At 43.1% G+C, this 25665-nt stretch overlaps 1 protein-coding gene across 1 annotated transcript in view; it reads left to right on the top strand.

The window, feature by feature from the left end:
- Nucleotides 1-9581: 9581 nt before the first annotated feature.
- sema3bl (sema domain, immunoglobulin domain (Ig), short basic domain, secreted, (semaphorin) 3bl) overlaps nucleotides 9582-25665 on the top strand; it is a 66707-nt gene continuing 50623 nt past the window's right edge. The window contains exon 1 of the mRNA XM_056423310.1: nucleotides 9582-9855. Coding sequence (XP_056279285.1) covers nucleotides 9750-9855 — 106 coding nt within the window. The 5' untranslated portion in view covers nucleotides 9582-9749. The remainder of the gene's footprint in view (nucleotides 9856-25665) is intronic.

Genomic DNA, 25665 nt, shown 5'->3' with positions numbered 1-25665 from the left:
GTTCTAGATTTAATGTTTTCATTTGTCAATACGCTTGGCTACTTTGATTTAGTTGGCCAGAACACCTCTAGCGGTGCGTTGCATCTGGAGTGTGTGCTCAGCGTTGGAACCCAGACAAATATTATTTCAGTCAATCCACTTTAGTTCTTAGTTTTGGATAGGTGACTTCCAGACAGCCGGAAAAACAGCAATATGTGACATCACTGCTCTAGAGTAGTCTGGTAGAATGCTTGTTAAAGCGTGAATATCCCCCACATTAACAGCTGTGGATGATGCCCCATCACATATTTCTGTTGGAGGCAAATTGATGGAATATACTGTAGGTACACAAGAGACTTATATGTTGTCTTTTGCTTTTCAAGTGTATCAACACTCTGAAGAGTGACATTTGGTGCTGTTACCAGACATCCAGACATTCCACATTACTTTTATTTTTGTTATATTTCTTTTGTGCTTTTCATTTATCTTTAGGGAATGTGTATGTTTAGTCTTCCTGGAGTGTTTGGACTGTGTGTGTGTTTGTGTGTTTATATGTGTCGAAATTGTAACTTGGGGCACGTAAAGGTCCCAAAAGTGGTCTGTGTGTGTGTGTGTGTGTGGGAGTGTGTGTGTGTTCTGCAGGGGAGTAGTAAAGGTGACAGTGCTAAATGATATTAAGATGTATGAGTAGCCCATCCATCTTCCATACATATACAAACACACATTTGCATCTTGAGGACCTTCACCGACATATTACAGACTCTAACCCTCAATCTCTGCAAGCCAAACCCGATTAGTCAAGTGCAAGAGCACATGCACACACCACGACCAACACGACATCTTTTAATTTGTATTAAAGCTTAATAATGACAACACATCAATCAGCACACATAATGCTCAGTCACACACTTTGTCACACACTTATACACACACACACACTCCTTCCCAACTCTGACAGTGATGATGGATGGGGACAATCAACAAATAAACATCTGGCACCGTGATGTATGGGTCAAAAGGTTACAGACCGTGGCCAATGTCTGGCTGTAAGTGTTAAAGACACCATCATGATGATCAACCACATTAGGGATCCTAACCTCTAGTGCGGGGTCACGGCCTTGGCGTGCTGTGGGAGCCACACAACAGTCATCACTTTGTCCTCACAGAGTGGACGCACACGACCGGCTATGCGCTTTAATTTGATGGTTATTGTTCAAGTCTTTTCTGTTTGAGAAGACGGTAAACAGCGATGAGCCACACGACAGACTGGAACCACTGGGAGGAGAGCGTGGAAGTCAATTATATAAGGGGAAAAAGAAAAAGAAATGCAAGTTAATGCAAGGATGTTTTGAAATACTTTTACCAGGCAATATAAGGGACGACATTAATGACCGCCGCTGTACTTAAAGCACTACAACCGAATTTTAAATACATTTGTGCTGACAAAAATGTCTCCCAGCAAACCATAAAGACAATTTATGTTGGCTTGTCTGTTGATAAGGAAGTCACTGCTAGTTTTTCTCCTCACAGGCTGTTTTATACATTTGACTGGAAACAAGCAGTGCTTGCTAGGGGAGAGGAGGGGAGAGAGGGGGATAGGAGAGGTTTAGGTTCAAAGAGTCCTTTATTTCACTATTTCGACAACAGAAAAATACTCTAAAATATCATTTGAAAAACAAATACATCATAGTCAAACAAACAAACACAAATTGCCAAAGAACACGCAAATAAACAATAACAATGTAAAAAAATGACCAACACCCACTGAGCATAAAATGCTCCCAGTAGTCCATCTGTCCCTGAAAGCCTCTTGTCCACAGTCTGGTAATAGGCGTGTTCCACCCTGAGTCGGGCTTTCAACAGGATCCTCACGACCGGCGACCCGCTCACGATTCTTCTGTGACAGCCAGATGACCAACTTGGCAGAACCAGACGAAACGTTCACCAGTGTGTGGACAGCCTTCTTTCTATGCAATATTTTGGCCCCAAAATTAATAAAAATGAAAGAAAAGTCCTCTCTAAGACCCTGAAGACATCTCTTCAAAAGTTCAAAGAGGGCTGAGAGCCGAGGACACGGAACAAACAGGCGTTCCAGGGTCTCTGCCTGACAGCAGAAATAACAGTCCTGCCCAATGTGTGGATCCAGGTGTGCCCGTAACTGTTCGTGGTGGTGGCTAAAAAACCCTCACCAAGCCCAAAAGCCCTACGTGCAGAAAACAGATAAGTGTGGTTCAACCTATTGAAAGCTTTCTCTTCATAGACAATACCAACATTTTCATTGTGGAATTTACATACATCCAACACATCAGGAATGAAAACATATTGTCCCTAACTGTTCTCTCCGGGATACAGCATGTTTAGTCACTATTTCCAACTACTTCCAGGTAGTCTCTTAGTCTGTTGACAGCAGCTCTAGAAAGCACCTTGTGGTCTGTGCAAAGCAGCATCACTGGTCTCCAGTTGTTAAGAAGAACCAAGTCGCCCTTCTTGGGCAGCAAGGAGAGCACTGCCCGCTGGCAGGAAACAGGAAGTGATCCTGTTTGAGAACATTTCACCAACACACAATGTAAGTGAGAACCGATTATGTTCCGGAACTGCTTAAAAGAATTCTGTGGAGAGAATTCTCAGTCTTTCCTGAAGATGTTTGTTTCACTGCAGCCGTCAGCTCTTCCAGCGGCAGCTCTCCGTCTAGCGACTCCCTCTCTTTACCAAACAGATCAGCATGGGTCCTCATCTCCCTCTGGTCCGTGGCTATCCTGGGAGCTTCAGGCAAGTCATCCGTTTCCTCTGCGCCTCCAATCTCTCCAGGTTGAAAACAAACGAGCTTGGAGCATCCATGTCCTTCAGCTGCAGAAAGCAAGACCTGACCAGAGCTCCCTTCACCCTCTCTTGCAGGAAGGAGCTTAACTCCAACCTGCTCTCCTTCAGCAGTTGGGATCTGGGTCTCTCTGGAAGCCTTTCGCGATACTCTTCTTGTTGGCTTCAAGATCCTTGACAGCAGACTTGTCTTTAGCGGTGGTGTTTCAGGTGTTCTGCTGGCTGTACTCAGGTTCTCAACCACAGAAGCCTGCCAGTGGCCCTGATTCTCCTTGTCAACATTATTTTTCTCCTAAGATGCGCCACTCACCGTATCGACCACAGTCCCACCAACGGGTCTGGAAACGTCAGCGGGGTCTGCCGATGGAGCAGACCCGGCCCCACCAACGGAACCGGCTGGGCAAGCCGCGAGAAGCGCCACATCCAATAGCCGCATCCACAGCCTCCGTACTTTTCTACTGCTTATGTGGACACGTGAAGCGTTTGTGTCTCCACACTCACATTTTTTAATCTCAATTGGGATTTGGGTTTGGGCTTATACGTATATATATCCTCACAAAAGTAGTCAGACTTAGATATTAAGAAAATGTTGATTGGTTCTACCTCGAAGGATAACGACGGGTGTTTAGATTGTGTTCGCGACAGGGCAGTCTTCCAACGCACGTGTGTGTTTGTGTGTATGTGCGTGTGTGTGTGTGCGTCTTTAGCAACAGAATAAAGATGTTGGTCTCTTGACCTGACTTTGTTCCTCCACTGCAGGACACACCCCAGTTGGTTTCTGATGTAAGTTTTACATTAAATGGTGATAATCATCTTTGAGAACAAAGAGGAGAGGCATAACACTTAGAGAGAATGTAGAGTGACGTTAAAAAGCCAAAACACATGCACACTTTAGAAATAATTACATTTAGAATATTTCCACCCAGTAGAATTAATAAAAATAATTGAACAATAAGCTACAATATAATAATCCATTTATATTAATATAAACAACTAATTCTGCATGACATCTTGTGCAATAACTGTCCACATAAAAAAATGCTTTTCAGCTGTAATTGAATTATTTACAGGAATTTTAGTAAACATCTGAGCTGTTGAGCAACAGCAGCGAACACCCACAAAGCACACAACGGGGAAATGACCACAAGCACAATCTGGAAAAATTATAGGGTGGAAAAAACGCAACATAATTGTTTCATTCTTTTTTTACAATTTGTAGCTTATTGACTGTTTAAAGAGCATAGACTCATTAAAGGGGTAAATGCAGATATAACCCATGCAGTGGGTATATTTGAAAAATAATTCAAATGAAAATAACAAAAAAGGATTCTGAGGATAAAACAACTGATGCAGGTAATTGATAGCACACGAAATGGTATGTTTCGTAGAAGAAACAAAGGTCAACATGTCATTTTAGTGGGACATCGTTGCACCGCCGCAAACAACATGCTGCCCTGTTTGAGCAGAACAAGGAGCTTTAAATGACTTCCTCATGCAGTTGCACAGCTTAGAGTTTCTCCCCATGTGTTCTTTCTAGTGTGTCAGCTGTGTTTTATCCTGGTCTGGGAGTGTTTAGTGCCCAGTGGTCAGTGGCGGGGTCACATCTCAATCAGGACGGGCAGGAGTCCTGTGTGTGAGAGTTCACTGCTAAGGTCACGCTCTAATCAGGCAAAATTGTAACTTGGGGCACGTAAAAGTCCTAAAGGCAGTGTGTGTGTGTGTGTGTGTGTAGGTGTGAGAGTGTGTGTGGGTGTTCCCTGGCACAAAGGTCCCAAACAAACCAATTTAAAATGTCCCCCTTTATTGCAGAGGCCACATATGTTAAATACCAAATGTCTGTGTGTGTACGCGTGTGTGTGTACGTGTGTGTGTGTGTGTGTGCCTCTTTTTTCTCCTCTTAACTTCTCATGTACTTCCACTTATCATCTTTATATATGCAGTTCATCTTATAAGGCTACTTCATTTACAGATGTCTTTCCTTATTATAGGTGAGCTTCATCTGAATTGTGTCTTCAAATGATGGATTCCATCTGTTTCTCTCATTACATGGTGTTTTTATCATCCTACACAATTCCTTCTCTGACATAAAAAAAGAGGAAAAGTGGCATGCTTACAAGAGTAGGAACAATCATATGGCCTCATAATAAAAATAAATAAATACTTAGGGATAGTAATAGTGAGTTAACATATTAGATTAATGTGCTAATATGCTCACATTTGTAAACCGAAGGTACAGCTGGAAGATGTGACGTTATTAGTTCGGTATTGTAGGGAGATTCATCCTCCTGGGTCCATGACTGGACCAGTTTTTTCATGGCAATCCATTCGATGTTTGATATTTTACTCTGGACCAACTGACACGGCCACCCTCCATAGCCCCGCTGCAGAAGTAATTATAGTAGTGATAATATACGACACGGTTCTTCCTGGTCTTCTCTTTCGATTTCCTAAACTTGGATGATGGAGGAGAAAATTATTACAGCTGTTGTTGTGTTGGGATTTTGTTAAACGTTATGACCCATCCCTTACAGCCAATAAATTCTCTAAAAGACAAATAATCCATGGAGAAAAGAGCTGAGGGACGCTCGTCCTTCTGGTGTGTAACTCTTCCCACACATCTGTGCAGTGATGAAATAAAGTTTATGTATCTGCAAGCTTGTTAGCCTGCGTATTTAATCACATTCAATAACTGTCCACTCAGCTTTTATTAAACTGGCGCACAAAAGCAAATCACGATTTCTAGATTATGTTGTGCATCTTTTTGACAACATACAAATTAGGAAGATAATGAAGCAGAACATAATCTAATGGTGTTTAAAATGACCATCATCAAAACAGACACTTGGTCCAAGGCATCCAGTAAAGAACTGTGAGCAAACTAGTTCTCCGTATGCATTTAGTATTAAAGTGTAATACATATTAGGAACAAAAAAACTCACTTAAAACAAGTTACAAACGGACAAAAACCATTAACAACAGACAATGTAAGAAAGTTTCCCTCAGTATATGACCACACATCTCTTGCTGGGTGGAAACTGGGTCAGAACCCCCCCCCCCCCCCCCCCCACAGATGCAGCAAGCTGTGGCAAAAGCATTTTTCTCAATGTATTTATTTTTCTTTCTTTTTTTCAATTGATGGAAAGTGTTCTGTGCTGGATTGCTAAAGTGCTCCCTGTGGAAAGTCATGCAACCAACTTTCTGGCGGGAAAAAAAAGTGTTCCTGGAACTTGAAGAAAAGGCAGAATGTTTATGTCAGCTCACCTGAAACAGATCTAGTGGACCTTTTTCTGTGAAGGCTATTGATTAGATGTTTGTATAATAATAATGCAGAATGGCCATTTGCCTGATTCAGTTTCAGGGTCCCAGTATTGAGCTCGTTGCATCTCTGTCACACTGTCATGACTTACTGGGAGATCGATAATGTGCTTTTCCTAAAGTGAAACATCCAGATGACTGCTTAATTAATAGCTGTTCAGAGAGATTACTGTTGTACCATTTTCCCAGAAAAGAGTTTAAAATATAGAATCTCGTCATTCTGTATTTGATATAACGGAGCCACCCTAAACAATTTGGACCACATGAATGATTGTGAGTCCTCAGTGGCACAAGCAGCAAATAGCCACATCCAACCTTTTGTCAGTGCACTGCATGCCACTTGTTCTGACTTCCCCGAGTCACTTTGTCCTTGACTGTGTCTCCACTCGTGTCAACTCCAATATCCGGGTTTCTCCTCTCATTGCCAAGAAAAGATGAAACATGTATGAACCCGGAGGCGCACACAGAAACGCAGCAGCTGTCTGCTTCGGAGTTGTTCTCCCACAACCTACCACATTGTGAATTCATGAACCTCTCTCCTGCCATTCCCAATCACCACTCAAGAAGCACCGGTCTGATTTGTCAAAGTGACGCAATGTCAAGATGCCGGTAAGTGGTCTTACGTTTCATCTCCTCTGACAGCCTGAAGAGCCTAATTCAGCCCCGGGAGGACTTTGTGAGACGCAGAGACGGTCCGCTCGCTCACACAGAACAATTCAATCAGACAATGGACCGCAGTTCTTAAACGGAGGGAATTGGGAGAAGTATGGTTTTTCTTTCGGAGTGAATGACATCGTTCAAGCGTTTGGATGGCGACACCGAGACGCACAAAGATCTTTCGCTGGACTTCTCAAAGCGAGCACCATGTTTGAAACATGCATGAATGTTAAGTGATAAAAGGACAGTTAAGAATTTACAGGGAGAGTAAGAAAAAGAGAGTTAAACGGGGCAGAAAAAAAATAAATTGTAATCAGCCTAGCTCCTCGTGTTCAACGATGCGGTTCGAGAGGCATTTCTAGAGAGGTCATTTCCCGGTAGCGGAACAATCCTGGGAGCATTCATTCACAAGGATAGTGTTTTGACACATTAATGAATTCAGCTCTTGAACACTCACGCTGCCTTCGGCCTCTTCTGCTGCTTTTCCACGTCTGTTTGTCCTTCAAAACGAGTCTGCATGAGGACGAGTGCTGTCCAATCAGGAGCCTTGAGGCCTGAGAGCCCTTCACGCCAACAAGAGCGCCAATCAGAACAACTTCAATCACTGGTGGTCGCTGACTTGGTTGTTGGAAAAAAAATGCATTATTATCCTTAAAAACAACATACATGTGCAAATACTTTGGAGTAATTAGAATGTTACTGTTGCAACATGCTTTTGATTGATGATTTTTAATAACAGAGCCAGCAAAAAGCCACATTTGGTTTTGCTTGCACTGTATAATCAACAGAATAAATGCAACACAGACACCACTTGATATGCAATGTCATAAGTTAACCTCAAAATCATACTTTTCCTGAAATGAATAAACTATATTTGTACGCATTATCATAATGGATAAAAACAATCTGGATTCATGAACATTTCCATTCATTATTTCATATTTTAAAATGCTAAATAATTCAAACACCACAGTGGTCACAAAGTATAATATAAAAAAACATCACTCATGACCATAACGAGCAGCTTCCACTGGCTGCCACGCAACATGTCACATCATGCACTACCGTTTCTGTGGTTTGTTAGAACACTGAAATATTATCTGTGTTTACTCTTGGTTTGTGCCATAAAGGGACACAGAAGATTAATAATGAAACGAGAGAATGGCAGATGGAAAAATTATTTGGAACATGTTTGTCCTCTGAAATATACAAAAACATGTGCCTGAAGACAAGGACAAGTAGCAACAACTTTATTTCATCAGTAAGGATTAGTATTGAGTGGAAACAGGATCCTAATGAGGAGAAGCACAAAACCACTGGAATGAGACGGAGCCGTGGTTTCCTTTGTCTGCAGTAATTATGCAAAAGTATTTTTATAATTTTCCCAATCACAGTATTCATGCTCAAAATACTTCATTTGGCATTTGGAAGGCACTCATCAAGCTCCCATTTAGTATTAAGTAAAAACAAGAAAAGAATCTTGATAAGAAAATTGGGTTTGAAAAACATTTCAGACAGAGTATGATTGGACATATTAAAATCTCCCATTAAAAATAGCCAAAATGTACACCTTTAATATATGTCCATAAATAAGATATTTTGTTGGGATTCTTCAAGATACTACATAAATTTCATCACAATCAAACCCTATTACAAAACATTAATGCATGGATATGAGACCAAACTTAAGAGTGGGGAATCAAATCAATACTGATTGGCTCTTTAAGTCACTCCACTGATCTGCATGACAAGTTCCATGAAACAGGAACTTGAAGTGCACACAGGAGGCCCCTGGCACAAACACGCCCTCGGCATGCCCAAGAGACACAATGTCATCTCTAGCACAGCATGCACTTCCTCCATCATGTTCTGCCTCCCAGTCTTTCTGAAACATGTGAGAACCTCTTGCTCGCGACAAACAAATGCTCCCAAAGGACTCTGGGTTCCAGAACACTGACAACTTGAGTGGCTCTCACCCCTGGGTTCACTTGGAGGCTTGCTCGTGAATAGATGCATTCAGTTGGTGCTGAAGGGGTGAAGTAAGTTTAAGCATTGACTGGGCTCACAGAGAAATGTGGAGATGAAGATGTTCTTCATTCATTTAAAGCCCATAAATCATAAAACGTCCTGATGTCTTAGTGAATATCTTCATCAGACCTCTTACACGTCTACGACCTGCTTAAGGGCCAGTTCACTTTTCCTATAACTGGTTAATTTTTTTATTTTGAACAAATGGTTTTCTACAATTCATCTTTTTTTTACCTTGATATCTAATTCTACCTCAGAACTTATTTATTTCCCAGATTTACAGATTTTGATTATTTATTGATGGAGCCAACTACTTCATCCATACAATTCAAATGTCCATATAATAATTTTTTGCAAACTATTTTATTTAAGGTGTATATGCCTAGAAATAATTAATGACCTCTATAAAAGATTCTCAAAGCTATACGCGATGAATACACCTTACATTAAGTTGAAATGGTGTTATGAATCATCTGTAAGAGTGTCCAAATGTCCCTTGTCCGGGGAGTCTGATGCGGGTAAAAGAGAGGCTGGTCACTTAAAGCGCTCGCGTAAAGCATGGTCTCTCTCTCTCTCTCTCTCTCTCGCTCTGTCTCTCGCTCTCGCTCTCTCTCGCACTCTCTCGCACTCTCTCTCTCTCTCGCTCTCTCTCGCTGTCTCTCTCTCTGAGTGAAGCGGACTTCTGTTGGGCAGTGATCTGGAGGAGTGTCAGTCTTTAGAGCAGAGTAAGTGAATCACCTCAGCGGAGCAGCAGTCACTCCGCGGAGAAGACGCAGCTGCTCGGTCAGACCCAATTACGCACCCGGAGGAATTCCACCTGAAAACGCAAATGTTGTCACTGTGACAGAACAAGGATCCAACAACTGTCACCCCCCCTTAAATTATCTTGGAATATACTGCTTGGTTGTAGGCAACGTATTTGTATAGTCTAGTTCGAATCAATTAAAAGCAGAATGGAGGGATTTACACCTTTCTTCAACATGATTCTCGTCGCACTACTTGTCGCCACCGTGTCATCGACCAAGTTAAATGTGCCGCGGCTGAGACTTTCATATTCAGGTAATTAAGTGATCCTCTGTCTGTCTGTCTATGTTCACGCAGCTGGTCGCTATCACCTCGTTCTGTGCGCGCGCGCGCCCTATACAGGTGGCATAATTGGCGATGTGACCGTCTCGCGCTATTTGTGGTCTTTTAATTCTCTTTCCTGCAAATATTAGTTAATTTTTTTCTGTGAGTATTTTAACTTGGCACATACGTGCGCGTTAGTGTGTTTGTATTTATCTCAAACTAAATAGCCCCTTCGCGGTGGTCCGAACTGGGCCCGTTAAATCCGGGTCGATGCTTCTGTTTTTTTGGGGGGGTTTATGTGTTTCCAGTCTGAAACCGCTCCGCGGCGCAGGCGGGGTGTCCCGCCGCAGGAGCTTCTGGCTGGAGTGCGTCTCTCTGCGGAGGGATAGGAGTAGGTGCCACAGTCCCACTAAAACAGCTTTATTAGGAACGGAAATACAACGGAAGGATGTTACACAATTATCGTTTTTATTGCGGTATATATGGAGGTATGGTGATTTGCATTGTGTCATTAAAGACCCAACAACATAGGCCATTACAAAGTACTGATACTGTCATATACACTACCTTATGATAATGGCATTTCACCTTTTTTAACACTCTGTATGGAAGTACACTGCTTGTATTGGTTGTGGGCTTGATTACAGGCTGTGTACTGCCAAAATGACCACAATTCAAACATTGCCATATACAGTAACGTTTTGGCCAGTTCCCATTCCTCTCTCTAATCTTAACCCTGTTGTTGGACATGACTCACTCAGGTTTTTTGAGAATAAGGCAGTGCAGGACCCAGTGTGTGTGTGTGTGTGTGTGTGTGTGAAGTGATGTTGACTCTGGTGTTGCAAAACTATCCTCATTGTTTCGTTCCCCTCAGGCCGCAGCGGGTCTGCAAACATCATCTAGCGATATAAATCGCACAGGATTTCCTCCCGTTGAGCTCAATGTTTTCAGGGGAAAAGCCACCAGCTGAGTTTAGCAGTCTTCCTGTTGGCTTGACTGGAAATACTGCTCAGGAGAGAGAAATGAGAGAGAACAAAGGGACTGTATATATTACAACATTTTTTTTTCACCAACAATGCTGCTTTATACTCTGTGGCTCAGTGGTTAGCACTGTCGCCTCACAGCAAGAAGGCCTTGGGTTCAAATCCCGGTCGTCCCGGTCGTTCCAGGTCCTTTCTGTGTGGAGTTTGCATGTTCTCCTCGTGTCTGCGTGGGTTTCCTCCGGGTACTCCGGTTTCCCCCACCATCATAAAGACATGCACCGCAGCCTCACCCTGGTTCGTATGGATGTGAATGAATGTTGGTGGTGGTCAGAGGGGCCGTAGGCGCTGATTGGCTGCCACGCCTCCGTCAGTCTGCCCCAGGGCAGCTGTGGCTACTGATGTAGTTTACCACCACCGGGATGACTGTGTGTGTGTATGACTACTGGACTCTGGACTGTAAAGCGACTTCGGGGGCCCTGAGAAGCGCAATATAAAATAAATGATTATTATGATTATTATTATTCCTATTTTGTTTGAGCAACAGGGCATAAGGATGAACATGTTAGTGGGTTATTGGTTTATGAAGCCGTAGTAATGGTCCCGCAGAGGAGGACACTTAATGCTTTAGGTGACCCCTAACCTTTCCGCTATGTGACACCATCCAGCACAAATGTTCACTTATGCACAAGAAATGTCCAAATATAATGAACACTGTTACGTATTAATGGTGCTGCTCCCCAGAGGATGAACTGCTGGCCTGGCCTCTTGCCTCTGGCCTGGATGGTGAAAGGGGAGCGTGATGTTCTTAACGTTTACTGAAACACTTTGGTGTCGCGGGAGTTGGGTGTGAAAAAAATTGTCAAAGAAAACTTATTTCATCCTCTTTATTTGTTGTTCTATCTTTAGCACTGTATAAATATCCTGAGGGTAAGTTTGGTGTATGACAGATGTAATAACTATGCTATACCATAGACTTTACTGAATACTATTTTTTATATATAACCTGCAACACAATTGAGGAGTAGATGAGTGGAGTGAACCTCAGTTATTAATTTAACAAAGTCATGCCCTGGGCAAACCTTACAGGTGGAAAAAATCTGTACCCAAGATTGTGAGTCACTGCACTTTAGTGACCGTCTTCAAGCATTACGTCGATCCATTTTCATTTTGATCCAGCAATAAACTGCAGCATATAAAGCAGTTGTTTCCATGACCTGCCATCAGAAAACACCCGGCTCTCATTTTGCAAGCATTATGAGGAGTGTAGGAGGAAACTCAGCCTATGAAATTATCACTTGTGACCAACTAATTTGTTCCTTCCTTTCAGACGACCTCAGATCTGACCCCAGGGTTTGCCTCATTTTACATACATTTCCCATTGAGTCAAGTCTTTCTTTTCCTCGTTTGATTTTTCCAGCGGAAAATAATTCCACATGTCTCCTTGCGGCTCATCTTCTCACTCATTAGTGTAATTTCTCATTCCTCTCTCTCCCGTCGGGTTGTGTGTGTCTTCCTCGATCGCTCCCTCGTTCATTACAACCCAGAGAAGCCCAGAGGGCGCTTGTACTCCCAGGAGGATGTGGAGGAAATTTAGCGACAGGAAAAGATCATTTCAATCAATTAGTGGGTAGAAGTTCAAACAGGAAGAAGGCCATTTATACCTGTAAACTATTAAAGTCCTCTCATCTGTTTATGTTTACTTCGCGCGTCACAGTCTGCACCAACTGAGCCTGTGCAGGGAAACAAATACATTTTAAAAGTACAAAAAGTAAAATTAGGTGAATAGAAGATCTTTTTGTTGGTGTGTTCAACATACACCAAGTCTTCCAACAACATTTAAATGGAATCAATTAAATGTGAAATAGATCCGTAACACATGTTGGAGTGGATTCATTTAGATGCAGACATGTTGAAACAAACCGTCACAGTTTTAACTTGTACAGCTCAACTGCTTTTGACCTGCAAATAACCAGTTATCTTTCTGGGACTTTTTGACTTTATTTAGTCATTTAATTGTTCTTCCTTCCTAATTAATTCCCCTTTCATTTGTTTCATTCAGAAACTATTTAAATAACAACATGTTGGAATAAAATCCTATTTCATGTAACAAATAAAAATTTGCAATTCAATTGTGTGTGTGTGTTAGGGGGTGACACTGAGGCGTTGAGGTATGTGATGTGTGTGTGTGTGTGTGTGTGTGTGGTTGGCTGCACTCCCAGCCCTCTGCCAAGCATCTATACCAACCTCCCATCATGCATCTCTCTGCCTTTCTCCATCTGTCTCTGTATGTCTTTTTTGTCTTCCTCTTTCTTCAATCTGCCTGCTTCCTTACTCACTTCAATTCAATGTGCCTGTTGGTGTGCTCTTTCTCACACACACACACACACACACACACACACACACACACACACACACACACACACACACACACACACACACACACTGACTTTAGCCGCACACACTCCATCTCATACAATATTCACTTTGTCTTGCCAGTGGCCGGGTGGGGATGAGGGGGGGGGGGCACTTGAAAACATCGGTGTCCCATTTTGATTGGATTGCATCAGACCTCAGTGTGAACGGTTCTGTTAGTTTTCGCCTGCAGCCTGTGAACGAAGGAGTTGGTTTTCTTCGTCGGGTGTTCGTTGTTCGGAGGCGGAGCGGCGTAATCTGTCACCGGGAGTCGGTTGGAGACTCCAGAGCTGATGAAATGTAGGGCGGCTCTCATCTCGTCTTCTCGCAGCTCTTTTCCATTCTCTCTCCGCTCTTCTTTTTCATCCATCACTCTCGCTCCCTGCTCCGTGTATTAGCTCGGTCATCGGCATCGTCCTCTCTCTCTCTCCATTCCCCGGGTTCAGTTTAAGTGCTCCCAGGCCTCTGCTCTGATCTAAAACCCAGGGAAGGAGAGAAAAAGAGGGAAGGAAAGAGAGGATCTTGAAGGTTTTAGTAGGCAAGCCAATTGGCTTGTCAGGGACATGTTCTTTTACCGAGATGTGTAGAAGCTTCAGCTCTTAAAAATATTACAAAGAAGAGAGGTTTTTGTGTTTTAGTAATGGTTGGCATGTGTTTGAATTTAAACTGTTTGTTTAGGGTCTTTAGCCCACTGGCTATATAGCCAATGTTTAAAGTTTAAAGTGAACAATAGTCCAACTAGTTTAATAAAATTAAGAAAACGGGAATAGTAAGAGTCTGTTTAATGCTTTATTGGTTTCAGATGTCCACGCTAGTGATTCATGGGGTTGAACCAGTTGGAGAAGGCCTTTAAGCTTTCAAGCGAAGGTGTCTTAATGTTAGCGAGAGGTAAAGTTTGTACACAAGTTTGAGTCCCAAACCTTTCTGCCGGGGAAGCCTTATCATGGCATTTAATGGGTACGTCTTTGAAGCCTTTTAATAAGTATATTTCATGGTATAGATGGAGTATACTACACTGTGATTGGCTGGATGGTGTGTATTCTGTTCAAGGTGATGTGAACAAGTTGTACGCCAGAATGGCTAAACTCCATTACTATCATTGAATATAACAATTTGGAGGGAATTATGAACTTTCCCACGCTTTAAAATCGCATACCACGGCGACCCATAATCACAACTGTTCTTATCTTTCAGTCGTCAGACAAGCACATTTGGGCGTGAATTAATTTTCCTGAAAATGTTTCCACGCCAGTTTCATATTATTTTAAATAGGTAAACCATTTTGAGAATATATTTGTTTGATGACTCACAACGTTACTTAATGCATGTTATTGAAAAGATCGGATACATATATGTTTGATATGGTTTAAATAAAAGCAATTAAATGGATTTAGACAGAGTTAACAGTTTTTCTTTGGCTTTTTGCTATGAGGCAATATATCATTTAGCCTATATCTATTCTCTCTTTTATTTAAAGAGGGGATCCACACAAAGTGATTTTTTGTCCTAATAATCATTTAGATTGAACGTAAGTGTGTTATAAGATCGACAAAGATGGAATCCAACAAAATCAAAATAACCCTGAAGACTTTAAAGCAGATAGCCCCAAAACCCAACACTATATTTCTGTGGATGGACCATGCTATAACCACTTGGACATATGTGGCTTTGGTATTTATTAGCCTGAATGTTACAATAGAAGTGGCACAGAAGTGCTCTGTCCGGTCACTGTAAATGAGCCATATTTAGTTTGGAGGCTCCAAAGAGCCGAGGTCTCCTGTCTGGTATGTGGAGCTGCTGACAGACGAAACACACTCCGTCTTCGTGACACCGCGGGCACGATGAAGACCGACCGTGTGTGAGAGAAGAGAGAGAGAGAGCTACAGTGAGTGTGCCGGAGACGGATAACTGTGTGTGCTGAGGCCTTAGCGTGGAGGCGTGTCCTTTGTAAATATATATGTCGGAGTTCATACATACTCTGAATGTATGAAGTATAACAAGTGCGTAACAGAACAAAGATGTACACATCTGTGTGTTCTCACCCTTTGGAGTGTGTTTTTACAATCTAACTGTGCGTGGTCGTGTGTAAAGAAAGAGAGACGGGGCAATGGCATCCGATGTCGACTCCAAGTGTCACTTGGGTGTTGGACAACGGCATGTCTCATGGGACCGATCACAGACAACACACAGATGGAGGAGCGAGAGACGGGTGGAGAGATAATTGACCGTCAGTGTGTGAGAGATGGGGAGCTGGAAAAAGGATTAAGATGAGGCCAGATCAGAGAGGAAGCCAAGCTGGTGAAGAGAAAAACAAGGACCTGTGATGTTTGAAAAGGACGGCCGGAGGACACTAAATAATGAAAAAAGGAAGAGACCCAAGATAAGTCACAGTGGATGACAACATCTGTCCTTGATTGTTTTTTATTGCTGAACCATCGGGCCTTTTATGACGGTTCATATGCCGACTGTTCTTATAGTTTCCCCTGCGTATGAAAGGAAATTAAATAATAGGGGAAGTTGGGGCTTATTTCTCGGCAGAGCAGATGTGAACGAAACCAGCAACATGTTTGGCCAGCAGTCGTGAGCACTTAGTGGCGGCAAGAGATGACCGCTTGTCTGGGAGAATTGTGACACACTTAATTAACAAGAAATAATGTCTATAAGCTAAGAGCCACGTTTTATCTCACATTTTAGAATGAGCTGTTTACACCGGCTGTGGAGAATGGGCAAACCATTCGGGTATCTACGTTTTTCTGTGTTCGAGGTTTTAGTCGGTCGCAAACTCACAGCCAGATTCCGACACACTGCACCTTCCAGGAGGTAAAGATGGTTAAAGGATGAGTCTGACAAGATTCAACAAATGCCATGAAAAGAAGAAACCCGCCGACTTCCTCTGGATGAACTCCTCCTCTGCCCCTGTGAGATAAATCTAACCCCCACCACGCCCCCTAAAGTCTGAGGATAAACCGATAACCCCCTGTTGGACACCAACAGCTTAACCCGGCTGCAAAACATGTCCAGATAAACACGGCATTGATACCCCGTCAAGGTCAGCGCACACAGGCCTCCTCGACAAGGCTCAACTGGCTGCACTGAGAATTAAAACATGTGCCCCGAATGCTGGCATGAATCAAGGGACTGGTGGGTGAAAGGAGGAGGGGAATGTCAGTGAAAGAGAGGGAACATCAATGAATTTCAAAGAACAGAGAGAGAGAGAAAGAGAAGGGGAAACGGAGGAGGAGTGAATGAAGGATCTGTGAATGTGGAGAGAAAACAAATGATGGATCCATGACAGAGGGAATGAAAAGAGGAAAAAGGGGAGCATTAGACAGATGAAAGTAGGGATGAAAAGAGGTCATGGAGAGAGATGGATGGGTGAAGAAACAAAGACGGATAGAGGCTAAGGAAAGGAAAGGCAGGAGGGTAGTGTGAACGATGAGGCAGCGGGAGGAATGGCAGACGCATGGAGACAAGGAAGAGAGGCTAACCTGAAGGCTGAACACACTGGTCCCTTTGAGAAGCAAAGGTTGAGGGTTCAAGTCCCAACAATGTGGCTTTGACCATCTGTCATGTAGATTACTAAGTACCCCACTTACACACTGGAGTTATGGGAGCTGTGTGTGTGTGTGTGTGTGTGTGTGCACATTGTGGGAGTATCCTGTGTCTTGGTCCTTTGTGAAATCGTTCTGTCTGTTCACTCTTGTTTGACCAGCATGTTCAAGTCAAACAATGGATGTGCATGTGGGCTAAGGGGCCGGCCAAAAGCAACTCTGGCGTCCGCGGCGTGGGCCGTCGTTTCACCGAGGGGGGTTCAAGTCCTGGAAACGTTCTACATCCTGGCGAGTCCAGCCGCTCTCCTGCCTGCGGACCTCCGGAGGTCCGACCCGCCCTCCGCTCCATTGTCATCTGTCCGTTTCTGTTCTGGTCTCAACTGGTCGTTGCTGTTCTGCTCCCGTTAGGTCCATCCGATTACAGCTCCAAATTATTTTTGTAAAGCTTCTCGGCGTGGGTTTTCTATTTGACAACAGCGTCGTTGAAATAACTCAGAAGGCATATTTGTGTTTGTAAACTATATTTCCAGAGAAACTGGGTTTTCCCCAAACGTTGAACCAACTCAAACCACTTGTTGCGGCGCCTGTAATTATACAACAAAAGCAAAATTGTTGTTGCTTAGTATCTCTTGCCAACAATCATTGCAAACCAGTGCAAGGGCGATATCAAACTATAGTGTATAACTTACACGACCTGCTGCTCTTCATGTCCACCCAAAGCTTTTCAGACTTTCAACAATAACACCCTGTGAAAACGCTGTGCTCAGTTGGACTAATGTTGAACTTGGCCTCCTCCTGTAGGTCTAGGTACGCCAAGTGCCTGCTGGGTCGCGGTGGTGGAATGACCGATGCCGCGCCAGTGTTTTGTATTGAGTCAAACTGTTCTAACTTGAGAGACAGATAAACACCATTTCGCCGCGTGTGTATTTTTTCACTGGAGACATTAAAGAATCACCAGGCATTACATCCACAGTCGTACAGCTGGATCCTCCTGCAGGAAGCACAGAGTAAGAACAACAGAATAAAAACACTACTATGACGATCACACACACACACACACACACACACACACACACACACACACACACATACAGAGAATTGTGTTTTCATGACTTTTGGGGAATTACATTGACTTAAATTGATTTCCTGGAGACTTACCACAACCGCTATCAGCCTAATGCTAACCCTTAACCTCAGTTTTACTGAAACCTAAACCCAACTGAAACCAAGTCCTCACCCTTAAATATGATAATTCACCCAAAGTCATTGGGACGGACATAGTGTCGCCAAAAAGAAGCCGAGTCTCCAAGATGTGATCGTGTAATCAGATTTATGTCCCCGCAAGATGGATAAAACACACATCCAGGGTCCGACCACGTTGAATTTAGGCTCAGAACCGATGCAAAGTGATGGAGGAACAGGCCAGGGGTGATGGGAACCCTCTCTAATGCAGGGCATGTCACGAACACTCGCACAGTGCTCCTCTTTCCACGGAAACAAACCGAATCCATTCGTTCCGCCGCAGCTGCCGACGCGAACTGCCGAGCACAAGGGTCTCCGCTGTGGCCGGACGTGTCTATTAAACAGCAGCTGACCAATGCAATCACAGTCACACATCAGCGTTCACCTGACACCAGGGGAGACGCTGGGCTCAGTGTGTGCGTGTGAGAATGCTCCGCGGCATCAATGTGTGTGAAACCAGTCGTCTTACTGGCCTCCCATAGAGTCAGTGCATTTGCTGCTAAACAGAGCATCAGCCGTACGGGCTTCCCTTTAGTCCACAATTTAATCTGGATGTGTCTATTTTATTAAAGCAAGTACAAATATCAAGTAATAGAATGTTTTTGGTTTAAAAGCAACATTTGTTTTTAGAATTACCAAGCCGCAAATGTATTTTCTCTTAAAACAAACAGAACACAAATCAAACAAATGAAATGTGACTTCATGTAAAAAAACTATGAGGAACTGAATAAAATGTGTTTAACATTTAACAAGGCAACACTGCCAAATGAGAAGGGGAGAGCTGGAGGGAGGGAGGGAGGGAGGGATGAAAGTAAAATATTAAAAGTCTGAAGTTTAAGAAGAGAATGAGGGAATAGAATAGCCTTCGACTTTCTTCAGAAATAAATATACTGTGTCCGTAGGAATGAAGTGAAAGGGATAGGAAGGAAGGAGGGTTGAGATCAAGAAAGGAAAGAAGGAGGGCTGAAGAAATGAGAGAGATCAAATGGGGAGGGCGTGTGATGCGTGTGAGTAACAACGTGAGAGAAGATTAAAAATGGGAGACAAAAAAAAGTGAGTGAATGCGTGGCCGGAAAGGAAAGAGATTTAAACACATGGGCACAACCAGATCAGCTGAATAGATGGAAGCCAGTGTGTGCAGAGAGTGGTGCATGGTGGCGGACCAGGCGTGAGGTCACCAGGGAGGAGGTTTGATTAGATGAGAGACGAAGAGTCAGACCATGCTCCCCAATTTGATTGGCCGGAGAGAGAAGACGTCCTGAATAAGTCAGTCTTTGTGTGTGTGAAAGAAAGAATAAGCAATGCTAATAAAAAGAGACAGAAAGAAAGACATACATATCTGACTGCCTTTTTTTTGTTGGCACTCATCTCACTTCTCATGGTTTTATCACATGATCAAGCGCGTTAGGAATGCAGGCTGCGTGGTGGAATGACATCTGCAGTGAGGAGCAGCAACAGGCTGGCAGAACAGCCAGGATGCTGGCAAGTCACAGCTTGATCTGGCCTGTACAATGACGCAGGACACTTCAGGCTGATTTAAAGTCGTATCTGGACTCTTATCATTTCTGTGTGCTGGAACAGGATTCTATGCTTTGAGCTTTGTAATAAACGTGAAATAGAATAGTGATAACATAGGTGAAATAACATGCCGTATAACATAAAATTAATACTGTTTAATGCTCAAAATGACCTGAGCTTCTTTCAAAAGGTTTTGGAATAAAGCAACCTGAATACAGTTAAACCACGACGGATGCACTTGCAACGTGTTTGTAAAGTGCACGACATCACATAGAAACACCGGTTCCACTAAAACACGGTTTTGTGTACATCAGACAACATATTTGTGTTCCTCTGAACTGCTTCTTTTCTTCTGATCTGGGGCCTTCTACTGAGGCAGGCTTCTACTTTCAATATTCACCGCCGCTACAACTTCTAAAGTGTTAACCCCTCTGCCAAGTCACACTGAGGGGTGGAAGAGCTAAATAAACATTCGTCCCAGTTAATACATTACCGGTTTACAGGGCTTGCAACTAAATTTTATTTTGATAATCCGATTTGGAATTTGATTATTATTCGATTAATCGGATAAAAAACAAAAACACTTTGATTATCAACCTTTATTCAAACAGGGTCCGTATTATCTGGAAAACCTGGAAAAGTCATGGAATTTGTAAGTAGCTATTGGGTTTGTAAGAAAAAATAATTGAAAAAAATAATCCCAAAATGTTGGAAAAAAATCCCAAAAAAAATTAAATTCGAAAAATAATTTTCACGGAATATACTACTGTTTGCTTTGGAAATTCTCATTGTTAGTTTAAATACCATCTTAGTTTAAATACTACACACAGGGTTTTCACAAAATGTTTAATCATGGAAATTTGGTTTAATTTCATGGAAGAAGTTGAGAATCCAATGGTCCAGCATGTGGATGGTCTGTTCACTGGTCGTATGGATGAACCATTCACAAATGAACTGATAGCCGGCTTACTCTCCTAGGTTGGCTAACCTACTGTTAAGCGCCTCATCACAGTCGAGGCGGCATACGGTATCTCAGTTGCCTTTCTCCATGGAATAATATTTTCTCCATGGAATAATATTTCAGCCGGATTACGTTATTGCATAAATAACTTCAGTTTGCCTTCCACTACTTATTATGCACATATTCCCCATGCGTCAGCGCGGTTGCAGCCTCACATTTGCCGCCGTTCAATTGAGCAACAAGAAGTTGCAGAATGTGGTGTTAATACAATTAAATGTTATTTCTTTTCCTGCTTTTATCAGCCCCACACACTATCTAGATATGAGTGATGTGACACCATTCTGAGCAGGGGTAGGAACCAGTCCGATGTCATGCGACCATATATATGAAGCTCTTCGATGACATAAACTCCCCCAAATTTTTTGAGTTGAAAAAAAAATCTCCGCCCATACCCTAAATTTCTCTACTCGCGCAGATTACAACCAAGTAATTCAAGGTCCTTTTCTTAAAGTTACGTCTTTTTTTTTTATATTAAAACGTCTATTGGTCGTGTGATCGTGTCAGCATGTCTCTGTCTCTCACATTAATAGCGTTAACACTCCTCTCTCTCCGTCTCCCGTGCCTTGGAGGCTCGATGCACCCGGCACATCGAGTAGACAAAAAAAGATCATACCCCGTAGCATCATGTAGCACCAGAAGTCGCATTAAAATTATACGTAAAAAATACTATATGGCTCTCAATGAAATATATTTCGAAATATTTGGCTTTTATGGCTCTCCCAGTCAAAAAGGTTCCTGACCCCTGTTCTAGAGCAAGACAAATTGTGACATTCATCTAAATAAAAATAGATGCCATAGAGTAGACAGTACAGTAGAAATTACTGCTGGCATGATTTATTCTTTGCATTTGCTTCTTTTTCCATACGACAGCATATATAGTGCGTACGAGAAACTGTAGGTCAAAAAAACGTCCATAATGAAGGCAATTTGTCCATTTCTGGTGCACATGAGACCTGGGTAAGGAGGAGGAGGAAGAGGAGCAGATTACTTTTTGTGCATGCGGCAGATTCCAGAAATACTTGGCACACTGCAACAATATACAGCCGAGATCTAATGATACGCTTGGCAGCAGCGATGTAATGAGTCTAATGGGTCTGTATTTGTGTATGTGTGTGTGTGTGTGTGTCTCTGTGTGTGTGTGTCACAGTATATGAAAATAAAATGTCAAAAAACAATATTTGGAGATAGCGGCCTGTCAGTGAGTTTTGTCAGCTGAGGTGTGAATAGGTGTGACTGAACTAGGGACTTTCTAATTCATGATGGTGTTTGTGTGTGTGTGTGTGTGTGTGTGTGTGTGTGCGTGCGTGCATTTCTGGTATGCATTTTGTAGCACAGGAGGTCTAATAGGCTTCAGATGTGTCTCCCTCTCCCACTGAGCCAACGATAACAATGATACTCTTGTGTGTGTCGTATGTGTCTAGTTACATGCATATGTGTGCGTGCGTGTGTGTGCGTCTCTACAGCTTAACACAGTTTACACTCTGCCTGTGCCCAATTTGTACATTAGAGATGTCATTCACGGATTTGGGAGTTTTTCTGTTCTAGAGAGCAAGACAAATTGTGACATTCATCTAAATAAAAATAGATGCCATAGAGTAGACAGTACAGTAGAAATTACTGCTGGCATGATTTATTCTTTGCATTTATTTACTTTCCACTCGCTTTTATATAGTGCGTCCGAGAAACTGTAGGTCAAAAAAACGTCCATAATGAAGGCAATTTGTCCATTCTAATTTGCTGAGACCTGGTAAGGAGGAGGGAAGAGGGCAGACCGCTTTGTGCATAAAGCCAGATTCCAGAAATACTTGGCACACTGCAACAATATACAGCCGAGATCTAATGATACGCTTGGCAGCAGCGATGTAATGAGTCTAATGGATTGACTGTGCTAATATATATGTAATAATCATTATGAAAATAAAATGTCAAAAAACAATATTTGGAGATAGCGGCCTGTCAGTGAGTTTTGTCAGCTGAGGTGTGAATAGGTGTGACTGAACTAGGGACTTTCTAATTCATGATGGTGTTTGTGTGTGTGTGTGTGTGTGTGCGTGCGTGCATTTCTGGTATGCATTTTGTAGCACAGGAGGTCTAATAGGCTTCAGATGTGTCTCCCTCTCCCACTGAGCCAACGATAACAATGATACTCTTGTGTGTGTCGTATGTGTCTAGTTACATGCATATGTGTGCGTGCGTGTGTGTGCGTCTCTACAGCTTAACACAGTTTACACTCTGCCTGTGCCCAATTTGTACATTAGAGATGTCATTACGAGATTTGGGAGTTTTCATTCTCTGCTGTTATATTTATTTATTGTTGACTTTTTTTTGTGCAAAATACATTCATGCAGTAATACTGCCCTCAGTTTCATCACACAATACCTTAAATAAACAACAACTTTAATCAGAGGTTTATGTGACATGTCACCGGGTGATGAAAGAACCGTGTGAGCTCCAGATCCGAAAACTTTTCTGTGTGACTTACATCATATAAAAGTAGAAGGAAAGAAGACAAAGACATAAAACAGGAATTGAGTGTAAAAATGATGTGAAAATATAAAGGGTGCCAAAAAGACAAAAAAACATCTTGAACTTGATGGAGAGAATCAGATGATTATTCCATTTCAGAATAATAGTTCTGGAAAATATTGTTCATACCTTCAAGTCTCATAAATGATCAAAAATGATTGGCAGACAAATGAGAGCTGAACGAGCTGTGATGAGCAGGCATGATGTTGTTATTGTGTATGCAACGTAGGATACATATTTTTCATATGTCCTGACCCATGGAGTCTTTGAGCCTAAGTCCCTGGCCTCACGTGCCTTGACTTCATCAATGGTTCCACGGGCACTTCTTTAGATTTGGTCTATCGGTTGGTTGGTCCAAGATTTTAGTCCAGACTGATTATCTCAACAACCGTTTGATGGACTGCCTGACTATTTCTGATGGACTTCCATGATAGGAGATGAATCCTATCAACTTTTCCTTCAGCGGCATCATGAAGTCTCTATTTGTGGTTTTGAGTGAAATGTCTCAACAGTTCTCGGACGCTCTATCATCTTCATTGTTGAATAATTAAGTGTGACGCATGTATATTAAACATACCAACAGACACCTCTAAAGTTAAGAAAGTTCTAAAGTTAAGAAACTTCTTTTGTCGCCAACCCTCACAGCGGTGACGCGATCCATCTTCTGCAGTCATCTTCTGCAATCTTCACTCTCAAAACACAGCCGGTCCGGAAACCTACAGTATCTGCTGATCTCCAGCCTTTTGCAGAACCACCTGTCAACCCATCACACCTGTCCAACCCATCACACACACACCTGCATGAGGTTGATGTCACTCAAGTTAATCGGCTGGAGGTCATCTCCGGGCTCGGCGCTACGTGGAACAAGTTGAACTTGTGGAGACAGACAGTCATCAGCTGGCGGTGTGTGGAGCTGCCTGCATGTTCTGCTGATAAACTGTGTCATGAAAACACTTCTTCCAGCTTCTACTTGGCCCCCTGATTGTTTGACGTCTCATGTGTGCTCGGCGGTGACGTAGCATTGTAAATATCACAACAAAAGTCACAATAACGAATGCATCCACACTGCACATGATCCAGCGTCTGATGTGAAACAGATCTGAGGCCGATCTCGCTCTGCTTCCCTCGTCAGTCTCAATAAATCCATCACACATCTTTGCGATCTCTGTCCGTCTTGTGGCTTTCTCTGCCCGCTTATCTCTCTTCCTAGTCATTATTCTCTGACTTTTACCAGCTGCTAGAAGCCACAACACTCCCCCGCCGTCCCTGTCCGACATTATCTCCCGTTCTCTAACTCCTTCTCTCCTGACGTCCCCGACTATCTCCACTGCATGCGTCTGCTCATTATTCTGTTTGCCAGCAGCTCCAAGTCTGTCCCACAAAACGGTTCCCCTTTATTTATTAACAGGCTTTGATGTGGGTCGGCTCCCGCGAGAAGCCGATGCTGGTTCAGGTTTTGATTTGGCTGCCGTACCGATAGTACACACACACACACACACACACACACAGTAAACATGATCGAGTGTTACACTGTTGACAGTGTTCCAACATTACTGTCACAAAGTTTCTTCTGCACTCGTAATGAAGGCAATCTAATGTGAAGGGGTTTGAATATGTGTGTGTGTGTATGTGTGTGTGTTTGTAAAGTATTCAGGTGTGTGCACCTGGAAGCTTGTGAGTTTGAGAAATAGAGATTTCCTCAAAAAACAGATCATCTGTGTCTGCAAGGCAACAGTGATGGACACAGTGTTGCTGGGACAGGAGGCCCCACTCAGTCAATGCCCTCACTGAGTGGTGAGTGACTGGGCCTACTTTCTCACTGTGTGTGTGTGTGTGTGTGTGTGTGTTGGAAAGAGTGAAAAAGAGAGAGAGGAATATCGAGCGTGACTGACGAGTGATGAGAGGTCGACGGAAAACCAATTCATCCGAAGGACTCCACTGAGAGTTTTGGCATACCGGAGACGTCTCCTCCCTCTCAAATGTATCCCCCCGTCTCGTCGGAGGGAGAGAGAGAGAGATAATTGCGATATGAGAAAAGAGTCACGAAGTGAAGGTAGAGGAGAGGCAGATATAACAGGCGTGTGAGTGACAGAGTGGAAGCTTTCCGAAGCTGTGTGTGTGTGGGTGTGTGTGGGTGTGTCTCTGTGTGTGTGTAAGACCTTGAATTCAACCCGCTCTCTGCCACTCCTGCCGAGTCATTCCATCAACCTTTTGACTTTAAAGCTGCGGCGGGATCAGAGCGGAGAACCAGGTGCAGGACGCCGGCTCCCCCACTTCTATACGGAGATTTTCCTGGACCGATGTCGCGGTCCCGGGAATAGAGGGTGTCGTACGAGTCGAGGTCAGAAAAGCCCTCTGAAGGCACATTTGTGATTTGGGCCCATACAGAATTGAATTCATATTTCACATGTCCTCTTGAGGTTGGTTCCGTCGGTCTTTTTTTGGAACATTGTGGCAGCTGTCTCTGATTTGGCCTCGGCTGCTGGTGATTGGCAATCAGTCAGCAGCCGAGGCCGCCCTTATAAAAGCTCCCACTTGAGAGTGGAGG

This window comes from Pseudoliparis swirei, chromosome 9, assembly GCF_029220125.1.
Source record: "Pseudoliparis swirei isolate HS2019 ecotype Mariana Trench chromosome 9, NWPU_hadal_v1, whole genome shotgun sequence".
Classification (NCBI taxonomy): Eukaryota; Metazoa; Chordata; class Actinopteri; order Perciformes; family Liparidae; genus Pseudoliparis; species Pseudoliparis swirei.
Note: the sequence above shows the minus strand (reverse complement) of the source record. Positions and strands in the feature narration are given on the sequence as shown.